Raw genomic sequence first — 15,249 nt, forward strand, 5'->3', positions numbered from 1 at the left:
TGCAAAAGATGTATTTTTTTAGAGTGTTTGCTCATCTGCAATACGTCTATAGGACGTTTCCTGTCAGATGTCAAATAGACGTTTAGGAAATGTCTTTAAGATGTTTATGATTTAGAATGTATGTAAAACTGACATCTTAAAGATGTCTATCAGATGTTTGTAAACAGCAGATGTTTTAACAGACATCTTGCAGACGTACTTATATATTCAATATGGGTCAGTGCATCATAAACCAATAATATTAAACACAAAAACCACTTTTGATATCTGGGCCATTCCACCGAATGGGTGACATTTGCTTGTTGTAACTCTTCAAAATTAAACTTTATTTTTTATCTTTTTTCAACACTGAATCTAATACTACACATATTTAACTATTCAAAATGTTTAGTGGTCAATCTCAGCCAACTTTATTTAATTTTTTACAAGGTTTCAAAGCAGAAGATGGATGCATGTTTTTTCAGTCCTGTTACCAAAACTCATGTGCCATTTAAAAAGCAAGTGTAAAAGCATGTCAGTTAATTCCTTTGTATTCACCTAAAGAGTGTTTATTTTAAAGAAATGGTTGATTATTTGTTCAAATAATTGATATTTGTGACAAAAAAAAAAAAAACATTTTATATTAAGGCAAGGTGTATTTTAATAAACGCAAAACATTTTTTTCATTTAAAAGAAAACAGAAGCTTCAAGTTTATAATTTTTTAAATAATTTAATTTATTTAACAATTGTGTAAATGATGGATCAAACAAAACTGATAAAAACAGTGGTTTAACTTTATTTTTTTAGAAAAATAAATACATTTAGTAACAGGAATGAACACTTTGTAACAGGAATGAACACTGGGTAACAGGAATGAATGTCCATATGTGTGTGCATGTGTGTGAGAAAGAGTGTACACAGCTGTGTGTGAGTGAGATTTCTGTTTTGAAGGGATGTGCTGTGTGCTAGTAGTACTTCACAGCGAAGGAGGTGGAAAGAGAAAGAAGGAGAGAGAGGAAAAGAGAGAGGAAGGAGAGAGAGGAAGAGAGAGAGGAAAAGAGAGAGGAAAAGAGAGAGGGGGGGAGAGGGAGGGAAGGAAAGACAAAAAAAGGGGGAAAAGAGAGGGTTGCGGGTGTGTTTCACTCCTTCCCTTGCAGCATGCCATGGGTGGGTGTTTCTGGCAACTGCATAGTAAAGGTTCTCTCCATCTACAAAAGATAAGAAAGACAAAGACAAAGAGATTAAGTCACTTTGTGGTGGACTGGCTCCCTGCAAGTATGGCATTCACACTGTAAAAATAATCCTAAAAATCTACAATTTAAGTAATTTCAACTGTAAAACTCATAAAACAGGTGAATAGTATTGTATCAACAAAATATTCACACTATTAAATCAACAAAACAGACGACTCTACTCACTCCTGTTATTTTTCATATGAGTAACAGGACTGAAAGTAACAGGATTGAGTTTTTAAGCAAAAAATGATCAAATACATGATATATGGCCACATGGCGTACATGCTAATAGCATGAGGACACTGAGCAACTTCTAGTGACTTACCTAAAGTTAATATTTTTAAAATTAAACGAATAACATCTAAGAAATAATTAAGGTAACAGGACAGTACGTTGAGGTTGACCCTCTCATTCAAGTTACAATTTCATCAAATATACAAAAATTAAAATGAGAGGACTTACTTTTGGTCTTCTCATGGCCTGCATAAGATCCAGACGATGCAACTTCCTGTTGAAAATGTGTCTTGTGGAATGTTCCAAGTTTTTTAGAGGGGGAAATGTGGGAGGGTAACAGGACTGAGCGAAAACCTGGGGGCACGACTAAAATGTGTATTTTATATAACATATTATGGATTTCTTATGAAATTTCTTTTTGTTTAGCATAGATGGTATATTGAGTAACACAACGATGCAAAAATAATAAGATTTCTGAAAGATTTTAATGATTATATTTCATGATAAAGTTTAGGTTTAGATAGTGGGGACATGTAACAAATGCCATTTTATTTTAGTAGGCCTATTCTCAGTTTTTAATAATGTTTTAAATTATATATTTTAAATGTGCAGTTAGATTAATGTTCAGGACACTTTGCTTAATAATAAAATATATTTTAGAGTTAATTTTCATGCATATTTATACATAAAATGTCCTGGGGACAGAAATGGCACCCATTCGGTGGAATAGTTCATCTGATGTTGCTGGAAATGAACAGGACCTACAGAAAGTGAGGAAAACTAAAATTCCAGAACAATAGGTGACAGAAAATATACTTTAAAATTACGAATATAACACAAAATAATTTTATTATATAAATTGTAAACTCACCAGAGGCAGTATGGCCTTGTTGAATTCATAGCGGAAGATTTACTTTAATGTTACCCTATTTCATAAATGTTATCATACATATCTGCCAGTGTTGACAAAACTGTTTCTGCGTGGCAATTTTTATAGGTCAAAAGCTGTAAGTACCAAAAAAAGCACTTGTGTTGAAAGTTACAATAAGAGGTTGTCGTTTTGTTGTTTAAACAGTACCTGTCTTTGCTAAACATGTCTGCTAACGGACTTGCTGTTATTCCTCCTGCCGTTAGAGGTCGCTGTAACACTGTATCTCGCAGTATTAAATGCGGAAAGATTCATCTTTGGCAAAACATTTAAATACCACAACACTCACATGACCCTTACTGATAGTTCCTGAAGTGAAGCTATTAATTGTCTTCAACGCGCTTTGTTATCATTTTGTTCTGTCAGGTGCCGTTAAGTCACATCTCGTTGTGCAGTGCCTGTTTTTGGGCATGGTCGCTTGTGATTTCGTAAAGCTCTCTTGTTAAACAAAATCCAAAGTTATACTTCGTGTTTTTGACTTAATACCGTGCAAAATGAAAAGCTGCGCTTCCGTGTTTATCGCTCTTTTCGCTGCAAACTGTTTTTTGCTGGAAGGCTCGAGCCACTTGCTCAGCAGGAAAATCTCTAAATTAACCACGGTAAGAATGTGAAATACTCTAATCAGACTTTATTATGGGTGACTATATAATTTGTGTTTTCTTTAAGTTGTGCATTTTTATCATTGAACAGGTGTGGGGATTTTCTTGGCAAGACTGCGATAAACCAAATGATCCTGCACGATTAAAGACTCTTAATATATCCCCAGATCCCATTCCCATTCCAGGACAGTTAACAGCATATGCATCAGGCACAACATCAGTAGAGCTGGCATCTCCTCTCTCTGTAAGTTAAGAAATCATGCTTATAGAAAGCCTAAATACATTTAGATTTTTATCTTGGGACCCAGAATTGCATGTTTGTAGAGGACTTTTTTTTTTTTAGTGAATATGTCTAAGCATATGTCTGGGTATTTCATATTTCTGAGAGACCTGTAGGATTTTCAGAAAAGCCAGAAGTCCTAACTTCCTCCTCTTGGTTAAAAAGGTAACCTCATGATTACGTATTTTTATGGAAAGAGGAACTCTACATACATTGTTTTGTGGGTAACACGTTACATTACAATGAGGTTCATTTGTTAACATTAGTTAATGCATTAACTGGAACTAACAATGAGAAAAACAGAGTTTATTAATCTTTGATAATGTTAGTTAATAAAAATACAGTTGTTCATAGTTTGTTCATGATAGTTCACAGTGCATTAACTAATGTTAACAAATCATTTGATTTCCATAATGTATTGATAAATGTTGAAATTAAAATTAACTAAGATTAATAAGTATCCTCCTTTCTTATTTCATGTTAACTAATGAAACCTTATTGTAAAGTGTTACCGTTTTGTGATTTTTTTTTTTTTTTTTTTTTTTTTTTTTTTAACGTAACATTAATGTGATAATGTGTGTGTGTGTGTGTATAAATATATATATATATATATATATATATATATATATATATATATATATATATATATATATATATATATATATATATATTTATATTAAGTATATATTGTATTTTATCTATTTGTATTACTATGACTATTTTCTATAATTAGTTGTATTCTTATTTTATTTAAGTTTTCTGTTCTATTTCTTCTTCTTTCTTTTTTTTTATTGGTTATGTATTATGTTTGGGATTGGTCTGAAAATGTAAAAAAAAAAAAAAAAAAGAATTAGTAATCTATTGTTGTAATAAAAAGTATAAGTCTGAAAGCAACTTCAAGTATAAAAAGTCTGAACATAAAAACATAACATTAAAATCCAAAATTAGTTTTAAGGTTTTTAGGAAAAATGAATCTTAAACATCTTATTTATTAAAAAAAATAAATAAATAAATTAAAAATTTAAACTAAACCTCTCTCTAGCCATGAATAGGGGAGAGTGGGGTAAGATATGCCAGCGGGTAAGCTGACCCACCCCTTGTATCTTGGCAACCATAACATTTTATCGTCATGTGACCATATATATTTCAGAACCACCCATCATTTCTGCCAGACTGTGAAAAGGAGAAGCACATGGGAGGAGTGGAAGTTGCTTATTTACTTTAAAAACTGTTTTTGGCTTGTCAAAGTAAAATTTTAACATAACAGATGTAATGGCTGTTTCATTTGTCCAGGTCTAAAACTAATTGTGATGCATATTGGTGATTTAGCAACGTATAAAACCATGCAAGTCATTTAGCTAAATATTATTCTGAATTGGTAAGATAGCTAGCTTTTCCTAAAATGGCAGCTATGGGGCAAAGTGAGCCAAATGCTGTGGGGTAAATTGAGCCAGCGTTTTAACTTACCCCAACATAACGCAATGAATTTAAGTTAAATCTGAAGGATAAACTGGTGTCATTTCAATGTAATTTTACGCAACTGGTTTAGTTAATCTTTATTTTCGAGTTTATTTGATAGGAACAGTGTAGTACACCAAATCCTTCTCTGATACGAACCAGAAGATGTTTAAGCATATATATCTTTCCACCTGTAGTCTCTAATGGCCTAACATGGTCGACATTGCAGAAAAACTACCATGTCAAGAACCTTTTGACTAAAACGTTTATTAGTTTTAGTGGCATTTATATTCATTCTTATTTAGTTTTTATTTAATTTTACTCAACAAACTCTCTGTTTAGTCTGTTTATGGGAAGGTTACAACTTTGATGTTCAACATATTGTTTCAGAAATGCAAACAATTAAACATACTGAAATTTCAACTTCATTTGGTTGGTTTTATGTTGTTTAATTTAGCTTAAAAAAAGAAATATTTGTAAAATATTTGTAAAGAATATTTGTTGGGGTAAATTGAGCCAGAGGAACACTTTGTTTTATAAGAAGCCATATTTTTAGAACCCTTTGTCATAGATGTATTCTGATCATTTAAAATGATAGGAAACAGCCTGAAATTACTTTAAATACTTTCATTGTGCTTCTGCCTCATTTTCCCTTAGCTTAAGGACCACATAAGTAAAAAATGGCTCATCTTACCCCACTCTCCCCTATAGCCATAGAAGCTGGCATGGCGTTAAAAAAAAAAAAAAAAACCTATGAAACTTATTACACTGCCAATTATTATATAGTTTAAACAACAACTTGAAAATTAGACTTTAAGGTTGGAAACACCCAAATTTGTTAACACAAATAGTGCAACAAATCAGGAATAAATACATTTTATAAAAACACTTTGTAATATTATTCATAACATGTTTAAGAAAATATGAATCACTTTTTTAATTAAAGGGCTATTTAAATAAGCATTTCTAATTATATATGCTAGTCTGCATAGGAAAAAACAATTTTATACAGTCTTGCTCAAACCTTACCTTGCAGAATCTGAAAAATGGTTATTATTTTAACTAAAAATAAGAGGGATCATACAAAATGCATGTTATTTGTGCTGAATAAGATATTTTGCATAAAAGATGTGTACATTTAGTCCACGAGACAACAAAATAGCTGAATTTATAAAAATGATCCTGATCAAAAGTTTACATACTCTTGATTCTTAATACTGTGTGTCATTACCTGGATGATCTACGACTTTTTTTTGTTGTTTTGTGATGGTTGTTCATGAGTGCCTTGTTTGTTTTGAGCCGTTAAACTGAGCTCTGTTCTTCAGAAAAATCCTCCAGGTCCTGCAGATTCTTCAGTTTTCAAGGATTTTTTGCATATTTGAACCCTTTCCAGCAGTGACTGTATGATTTTGAGATCCATCTTTTCACACTGAGGACAACTGAGGGACTCAAACACAACTATTAAAAAAGGTTCAAACATTCACTGATGCTCCAGAAGGAAACACGATGCATTAAGAGTCGGGGGGGTGAAAACTTTTGAACAGGATAAAGATGTCTACATTTTTTATTTTGTTTAATTTTTTTTTTTTTTTTTTTCTTTTCCATTTAGTACTGCCCTTCGGAAGCTATAGAAGATACTTGCATGTTTCCCAGAAGACAAATTAAGTACAATTTAACTTGATCTTCAAATTCCAAAAGTTTTAACCCCCCGGCTCTTAATGCATCATGTTTCCTTCTGGATTCATGGATCATCAATGTAATAAGTATTAAAAATCAAGGGTATGTAAACTTTTGAACGGGGTCATTTTTATACATTTAGCTATATTTTTTTTTTTTTTGTCTTGTGGACTATATGGAAACATCTGTTATGTAAAGTATCTTATTCGGGACAATGTATTTTGTATGATTTTGTTAAATATAATTAACATTTTGCAGATTCTGCGAGGGGTATGTAAACTCTTGACCACGACTGGATAATACCAGAGTTACAGATGACACGCTGAAGAAGTTACTTTGCTTCATTGTCATAATTCCCGATTTCAAAGACATTTAATAAAAAATAATACAAAAAAATTGGTGTTTAGGAGGCTATATTGTACCTTGCACCATTAACATCTGAATTCAGTTCAGAGTTTCCTGGCCATTCTTTGACCTTGTGTATGCCTTCATAAACTGCTAGTGAAATAAATGTTTTTATGCCTGAAACCTCTGTTGGGTGTCTTGTGACGATCACAAGAGGCTGTAAACCTCCAAGCGTGTCACTTTTTATAGTTTGTGTCTTCATAAGGCGTTGTTTTAATAACTTCATTCCTGTTCACACTGTTATCTGTTTCAGGTGAACGTGACGCTGGAAAAAGAAGTAGCTGGTATTTGGGTGAAAATACCCTGTCTGGAAGAAATAGGAAGTTGTCATTATCCAAATGTCTGTGACCTACTCGATCAGCTGATCCCCCCTGGACAGGACTGTCCTGAGCCTCTGCATACATACGGCCTGCCCTGCCACTGCCCGTTCAAAGCTGTGAGTGTCTCCTGATTTTATTGTACATACAAGAACACAAAAGTGCATCAGGCATAACATTGATATTTTTTTTTCCAGGGTGATTATTCTTTGCCGACGTCAGATATCTACATACCGGAAGTTGAACTGCCTGGCTGGCTGACCAATGGCAATTACAAAGTACAGGGTGTTTTAGGAAGCTCTGAGAAAGAACTGGGATGCCTCAAAATCGCCTTCTCGTTGCATTCCTCAAAGTAACAACATTATCAAGCAGAGATCATTTACTGTCGTGGCACTGGTTTTTGGGTAAGACGAGACAAAACATTTCCTGGTGAAAGGTTGTTTGTGATTAATCTATAGAATGAGTTTCTCTTTCATAACTTTTTAGAATGACGACTTTTCAGTCAGTATGAGCACATTTCATTTTAACTAATAGTTTTTAAATGACTGGTAGAAGCTGTAAATATTCCTACTTCAGGTTACTTTACAAACCACTGTACAAAGTTTGACAGCTCTGACTCATGGGAAAATCTTTAGATCATAAACTGCACATTTTTTAATGACTTATTCTAATTAACATGAATGTTTTTTTCTGTCATGATTTATGTTGTTTTTTTGTTACTAATAAAGTTCAGTGTCAAAGCAAAGCTGAATCCTTTTTGTTTAAAAGGGAAATTTCTTGTTTTTGTTCTTAATAAACATCCAAGTTTTTAGTAGTTGTTTTACATTTTCTCACTGAGTCTGATACTTTTTTAATTCTTAAATTTTTTTTGCTGTTACTGCACATCATTATGATCATCATTATATTTTCAGAAACATGTACATGTTTGATAAAGAGGCAGTGTGTTGGAGTGAAAGGTGTATAGTTTTCATTTCACACACTAGGCTTTTATAATAATAATCACATGTTTGCACTGTAATCCTCAACAAACGTGACAGAGATGTCTTTAAAGGGTTAGTTCACCCAAAAATGAAAATTCTGTCATTAATTACTCACCCTCATGTCGTTCCACACCTGTAAGACCTTCGTTCATCTTCAGAACACAAATTAAGATATTTTTGATAAAATCTGATGGCTCAATGAGGCCTCCATTTCCAGTAAGACAATTAACACTTTCAATGCCCAGAAAGGTACTAAAGACGTATTTAAAACAGTTCATGTGACTACAGTGGTTTAACCATATGTTACGAGAATACTTTTTGTGCGGCAAAAAAATAAAATACCAACTTTGTTAAACAATATCTAGTGATGGGCGATTTCAAAACACTGCTTCATAAAGCTTCGAAGCTTTACCAATGTCTTGTTTCGAATCAGTGGTTCAAACTGCCAAAGTCACACCCCCCCAGTGGTGAACCACTGAAATTGCGAAACACTTATGACGTAAAGAAGCCTCGTTTACTGAAATCACGTGACTTTGGCAGTTTGATACACGCTCCGAACCACTGATTCAAAACAAAAGATTCGTAAAGCTTCGAAGCTTCATGAAGCAGTGTTTTGAAATTGTCTTGCTGGCAATGCAGGCCTCACTTAGCCATTTTTTTTAATGAAAAATATCTTAATTTGTGTTCCAAAGATGAATGACATGAGGGTGAGTAATTACAGAATTTTCATTTTTGGGTGAACTATTCCTTTAAAGAAACCAACATTTTGCAAATTGGCTTTGAAGATTCAGTGAAAAAACAGTGTTTTAAACTCTACATTTTTAAAAGAGAAAAATTGAGTTAATTTTTTTCATGGAATCGTAAAACAGATTTAAATTATTGTTGTAGTTATTATCTTTGAGGTTTTTTAAAGGGTTGTCATGGTGTGAATCAGCCTGTAGAGGTCGCTGTGTAATTGTTTTTATAAAAGCATAAAGAATCACGGAAAAAAAAAAAACATTTCATTAACAGAACAAACTCACATGACACACTTTCTAAACTGTGACTAATCACGTTAATGTGCAGTGTTTCAGAGTATTATATCTTTAACGTTTAGTAGCTAAATACCTCTTCGATAATTAACCTTAAATTCAAGGTGACACAACCGTGTGAAATGAAGAAAAGCTGCATTTCCGTGTTTATCGTTTTGTTCTCTGCCAACTGTTTTTTGCTGGAAGTCTCGAGCCAATTTCGGAAGGTAAGAACATGAGATTGAAATTTGATACTATTTTAGTTTTCTTTGTATTGTCATGTTATACTTTGTGTTATGGAAGTTTAAGGGCTTTTCCTGGGAAAGCTGTGGAAAGCCTGATGACCCCATACATGTGAAGACTCTACATGTGTATCCAAACCCAATTCCTTCACCAGGATATGTATTAGCACCTGCATCAGCCACCACATTAATAGATCTGCTCTCTCCTCTGCCTGTAAGTTGAAATGTCGTAATATGACGTCTGATATGGTGATCTTGTACCATTCAGTGTCATTTTTAGTATCATTGAGATACTAGTTTTTATTTTTTATTTTTTTTTATTTTCATTTTTGTCAGTTTTATTAGTGATTTAATGGTCATGTAGCTTTTATTTACTCATTTCATTTTTAGTTTAACTATTTTACTACATCAAGTTAAAATAAATGAAAATGAGAAATGTTGGCATTTATTAACATTTATTTACGTTTTAGTTTACTATAACCATGGTACCATAAACCTCTGAATTGAGTTAGTACCCCATCCATTCCCATTATTAGCTAGCTTTAACAAACTTACGTTTTTATGTCTGAGATTTATGCACCTTGACTGTCATAAGAGACTGTAAACCTGTATGACTGCATTTCACCAACACCATGTCCTATCTTTTGGATGACGTTATTTTATTTGTTTCAGGTGAACGTGACACTTGAAAAAGAAGTTGCTGGTGCGTGGGTAAAAATACCTTGTGTTTATGACCAAGGAAGTTGTTATTACCCTGATGCCTGTGACCGGTTGGTCCAGGTCTTTATGACATACACAGGATTCTGTCCTGACTCTCTAGGTCCTAGTAGTTTATCCTGCGGCTGCCCGCTCAAAGCTGTGAGTGTTGTCTGATTCACTGAATATATAAGTTCACATCAAACTTTATCTGTGTTATTAAAGTTAACATGTATCTCGTTGTTTTAGGGTGACTACATTTGGCCAACGTCGGGAATCTACATACCAAATTTTTCACTGCCTGACAAACTGACCAATTTCAGATTACAGATAATTTTAGGCAACTCTGAAAAAGAACTGGGATGCCTTAAAGTCAACTTCTCAGTGGCATCAGGACTACTCAACCAACACAATGAAATGTAGCACTCTGCTCTGTTCCTGGCTTTTAGGAAAGTGACAAGAGCCACAAAACCATGAAGCTAATCTACAGTACCTGCAGTAAATTAAGTTTTAAAATGACTACTTTTTTTAGTCATCATGAGCATACACTTTAACAAGCAATGTACATCTCATGAACTTGTTTTAATTGATAACTGCTGTAAACATTTTCAGATCAGACTTTAAATGTTTGTAAATGTAAGAATTTATGCCAACTCAAACATCACAAACACAGCTTACAGTTGCTGCTATGTGTCATGAGTATCCAGTTGAGTAGAGCGAACACAATCGTCTCGCTTTTAATAAACCCATCCAACTTATCTGCACTGGGGGTGCTTTTTTTTTTGGCATGATGTGCCAAAACTGTTTGAGGCTGTATAAGTAGACATTATAAACTGGTACATTTGTATTTTTGAATGGGTCTGTGATGGTGCTGTATGGTATTAAAGTGTCCATTGTAGCGTGTTGCATCTCAAAGCTTTGTTCAATTTGACCATAGACTGTAAAAAAAGATGGACGACGCACCTTCCATTATAGTAACTGAAGCCGCCAGTGTGTCAATATGGCGCTGACATCTTGAGTCTCGAGTCTGCGCATAGTGAACTTGGAGCCTGAGTCTGCGCAGTAGTGAGCGCGAAGTGGAGCCGCGATATCAACGTCCCGCCCAGAATCGGTTAATACTGCAGAACAACACATTATGTTGGTGTGAAATAAACAGTTCTGGAAATGCAGAAATTTAAGTTAAAGCTCCAATCTCCTCCCGAAGATCCAGAGAAACGTCCGTTGGTGCTTCAGTGACGACTTTGCTCAGAGAAGCTGTAATCTTAGCTGTCAATCATGACGTCAAAATCCAAGTTTTTATCCACCTTATTCCCACGCCCCATGACGCTTTGCGCGAATTATGGGTGTAACTTCCGTTAAGCTGTAAACAGTCAGTGAAAAACTCGCTCTATGAACGCAATTATACGTTTTTTTTTAAAAAACTGGGTACAGTGAGATTACATTATTCTACTCACCCTTCAACCAACAAACATTAAAAGGACATTTAATAGTGTAAAAACATCAACAAGGTACTTTCAACAGGCCATAACGGACGGGTTAAATACAACTAGTGATATATGTCTGTATTATATAATATATGTTGCCTTAATAAAAATAAATGTTCATGAACTTCAGCATTGCGTGATACTATTTCAAAGTGATTTCAATCATTTTTACAAATAATAAATTGTATTTACCTGTGAAAACAAACCTGGAAAGAGACGTGAGGCTTTGAGGAGAAAAACGAGAGATTCTTCGTGCATTCCAGTGAACTATTCGTATATATATATCGTAAATTATATCGGGAGAACAGACCACAAATGTGTAGTATATGTTGTCCTTAGTGGTATGCAAAGGGACAAAAGAAAATAATCACGAGGATAGAAAGCAGCGACTGAAAAGAGCTCTTGCCATAGATATTCTTGTTATAACATGTTACGTTAAAATACCAAGCCTTACGTTATTCTCATGATGTCTGAAAATAAAACATATCAAAAGAAAAATTGACAGCTCATTCAGTCAAACTGACGGATAAGCTTTATTTGTTGGGCAACCTTATGATTTGAAACGATTCGTTTCAGTCTTTTTAAATGGAAGTTCCCCAAACCGGAAGTGCAACCCATAATTCGAAACGCAGTAGGCTAGTCAGGAATAAGGTGGATAGACCTTATGTAGCCCCGCCCCTTTTCAGCGTTGCGCTCGTTGTCTTTTGACTTCCGGTTTGTATTTCCACAGCGATCTTACATATTTATGAATGAACTGCTCGTTTTAAAATCTTCCTGTTCTACTGACATTTGTTAAGACATCTGCTTTAAATTTCAACATTACAATGCTCATGATAACTTTCATTGACTCTACAACAAGTAAATCCACTTAACCAGCTAATTATTTCTTTGACAGTGATGCCATAAATGTACATAGCTACCGCAAAACGGAAGTTCAAAGACAATTTTATAAAGATGGCGGCGCGCTTGTTTCTCTGGCGCATAAAGTCTATAGCCTCAAATAACTAAATTAAAACAAACTTATTTAAAGAAAGAACACTTTAACTAACATCATTGTGATAAAAACTGCCTAAAATGAGAGAAACCATCTTTAGAAGAAAAGATTTGACGTGTAATTTGACTGTTTAGTTTATCTCACGTTCATTACATTACATGGAGAGGGTGGGGTTTATGACCTATACTGCATCCAGCCACCTGGGGGCGATCGAGACACTTTGTTTTCACTTTTCAGGACTCGTGTGGCACACGTGGTTTTGACGTGGTTATGAATCATCTAAATGCAGTGAATTTTGGCTTGCACTCCTGTACCCGAAGCTAAATGTCTTTTCCCACGTAACGCTCCGGCTAAATAGAGAACTCACTGCAGAGCCAATGGGTGGAGTTTGACCCCGCCTCTCTAGATGTTATGGGTGGAGCTTGAAGGTTCAGCCACACCCTAATAAGGGCTCATTCACACAGAACACATTTTTGCTTTGAAAATAGCGTGACGTGGGCAGCAGAATGGGGGAAAATGCAAGGCCTCGAGACTCGTTTTTTAAAAGTTGAACTGATTTGAGCACGGCATTTCATGCGCGAGACGCTGCAAAAGACATACATGGTCATACACTTCCGTCTAGCGCATTTATGTAGAAAAACAATGAAAAAGTAGCGCATTAGAATGTAAAAACTTGTTCTGTGTGAACGACCCCTAACTCTAACCTTACTCTCTCCCTAAACTAATTAGGTTAAACTCCACCCATTAGGTTCAAAGCAGGTCTGGAAGTTATTTGGCACTGCAGTGAGCACCACCTGGCTCCGCCTGCTACTGTAGCCACGCCCCAAATTCTCACTATAGGTTGAGCTGGAAAGAGATTGACAGATCTGAGTGGACTTGATGGTGTCTGGGAGGATCAGTGGGGAATATAAGCCCATGAATGGCATACTAATAGTAGTAAACGAACAATAAACTGGGTTAAGAGAACATAAAAATTACATGATTCACCTTTAAAAAGTAATTTCTATATAATTTTTGTTCTTAATAAACACTCAAATCAGTAACAGTTTTCATTAGTTATGTATTACATTCTTCCAGCGAGTCTGAGATGCTCTGCTGGTTTATTTATTTATTTTTAAGTCTGATAAGCTTTCCACTGCACCATAACTCTCAAATCTCATTCGCACCGTCATGTCAGTGATGTCTGTGATGCAAAATGCTATTCTCATGTGTAACCAAAAGTTTAAATATATGCAAATGCTAATGAGAAGCTGCAGTGGTACTTTTTTTATCCTTTTTTAAGCTTGATAGCCTTGATAGCTTGATAGTATGACTTCATTTTATGGAGTCAGAGTGCACAAAATGTTTTGCTTTCCACAGAAAAAAAGTCACTATACGTGACTTTTAAAATCTGATAAAATTTTAAAACACACTTGGTGATTTTTTTAAATGGTAACAGATAAAAATAACTGGGAATCACACACTACCAGACTTTCAAGTTGTTCTGGATACAAAAAATTCAAGAAATATGTGCCTCATTGCCTCAAGTATCAAGATATCCTCTGACTGGATGGAATCAGAGTCTGAAGCTAAAAATACAGAGTCTGTGCTCATAATCCACTATGCAAATCTGCTGACTGACTCTGGACTTTTATACAGATTTTTGCCCTGATTTGCAGTCTAGATGCTAGTAAGCAAATATCAGAGCCAATATACAGATTTTAGGCAGTCAGTGTTGACATTTTATAGAATACCACATTGTGAATGATGGGCACAGATTCTCAGACAATATTTTTAGCTTTAGACTATGATTCCATTTAGTCGGAGGATATCAAACATGTCTAATATTTTGAGCTAATTTTAAAACACATTGTGTTCATTTTTCATGTGTCTCCTAGCAATGAGGCACATGTTTCTGTGTTAGTTTGAATGTCTGGTAGTGTGTGATCATCAGTCGTTAGTGGTGGCTAGTTTTTCTCTGTAACCATTTACAAAGTCGGCAAGTATAGGATGCTGTTCCAATAGTCGTGTAGTAAAAAGTTTTACTACACGACAAGCTTTGACATTTCATTATGCTGATTTCTTACCAGGATATGTTCATACGGTCAAAACATCACCCAAGTTTGTTCTCCTCCTGTAAACATTGTTTGCATTCCTGATTTTTCAGGCTGTCTTTCAAGATCCCTCAATCCAGATGTCCAGGTGGAATACCAACCAAAGCAGATTTCCACTTTGAGCAAGACTAGCCATGTTCTTCATTTCTGATGATAGCTAAACCCAGATGTACCATTACTTGTAAAAATTTCCTGACATGTGAAATGTGATGATTATTAAAATGCACTCTATACAAACTTATCTTCAGCAGCATGTGATCATCATGTATTTTTTTGCACATTAATGTTTTACACTTTTAATTAAACCTAACTTAATAGTTCTCTCAGATGCTTAACTCTCAGTAGGACTTCTAAGTTTTATTTCGTCCTCTGAAAACACTGAGGTTTTCCGAGGCCTTGAGGCTTACACCATGCCTGGGGTCGGAGGGGGAGCAATGGAAAGAATGTTATCTCCTGGCTGACTGAGAGGCTACGTCTGGTTTTTTTAAGAGCTTTGTGGCACAAAGCACGTTCATAAAGCTTTGTGGCACATACTCCTTCTGGCTGGCACACTACATGTGTTTACCATGCAAAAAAGAAACATTAAAAACAGAGAAATACACTATATGTGAATTTGAACAATGAACTTAAAGGTGCA

General features: G+C 34.7%; 2 protein-coding genes across 2 annotated transcripts; both read left to right on the plus strand.

Annotated features, from left to right (window-relative positions):
- Nucleotides 1-2,671: 2,671 nt before the first annotated feature.
- On the plus strand, nt 2,672-7,858 carry gm2a (ganglioside GM2 activator). Its single transcript, XM_051860118.1, has 4 exons — nt 2,672-2,976; nt 3,068-3,220; nt 7,050-7,232; nt 7,311-7,858. Exons 1-4 carry the CDS (start codon nt 2,872-2,874, stop codon nt 7,467-7,469), a joined length of 600 nt encoding a protein of 199 aa, XP_051716078.1. The 5' UTR covers nt 2,672-2,871; the 3' UTR covers nt 7,470-7,858.
- A 938-nt stretch (nt 7,859-8,796) lies between these two features.
- On the plus strand, nt 8,797-11,654 carry LOC127494329 (ganglioside GM2 activator). Its single transcript, XM_051860119.1, has 4 exons — nt 8,797-9,330; nt 9,407-9,559; nt 10,018-10,203; nt 10,291-11,654. Exons 1-4 carry the CDS (start codon nt 9,247-9,249, stop codon nt 10,462-10,464), a joined length of 597 nt encoding a protein of 198 aa, XP_051716079.1. The 5' UTR covers nt 8,797-9,246; the 3' UTR covers nt 10,465-11,654.
- Nucleotides 11,655-15,249: the final 3,595 nt, after the last annotated feature.

This window comes from Ctenopharyngodon idella, chromosome 14 (genome assembly GCF_019924925.1).
Source record: "Ctenopharyngodon idella isolate HZGC_01 chromosome 14, HZGC01, whole genome shotgun sequence".
Lineage (NCBI taxonomy): Eukaryota > Metazoa > Chordata > Actinopteri > Cypriniformes > Xenocyprididae > Ctenopharyngodon > Ctenopharyngodon idella.

Coding starts and splice junctions, on each gene's coding strand:
- gm2a (XM_051860118.1), top strand. CDS start 2,872: ATGAAAAGCTGCGCTTCCGTGTTTATCGCTCTTTTCGCTGCAAACTGT. Junction 2,977..3,067: donor AAATCTCTAAATTAACCACG/GTAAGAATGTGA, acceptor ATCATTGAACAG/GTGTGGGGATTTTCTTGGCA. Junction 3,221..7,049: donor AGCTGGCATCTCCTCTCTCT/GTAAGTTAAGAA, acceptor TATCTGTTTCAG/GTGAACGTGACGCTGGAAAA.
- LOC127494329 (XM_051860119.1), top strand. CDS start 9,247: ATGAAGAAAAGCTGCATTTCCGTGTTTATCGTTTTGTTCTCTGCCAAC. Junction 9,560..10,017: donor ATCTGCTCTCTCCTCTGCCT/GTAAGTTGAAAT, acceptor TATTTGTTTCAG/GTGAACGTGACACTTGAAAA. Junction 10,204..10,290: donor GCGGCTGCCCGCTCAAAGCT/GTGAGTGTTGTC, acceptor TCGTTGTTTTAG/GGTGACTACATTTGGCCAAC.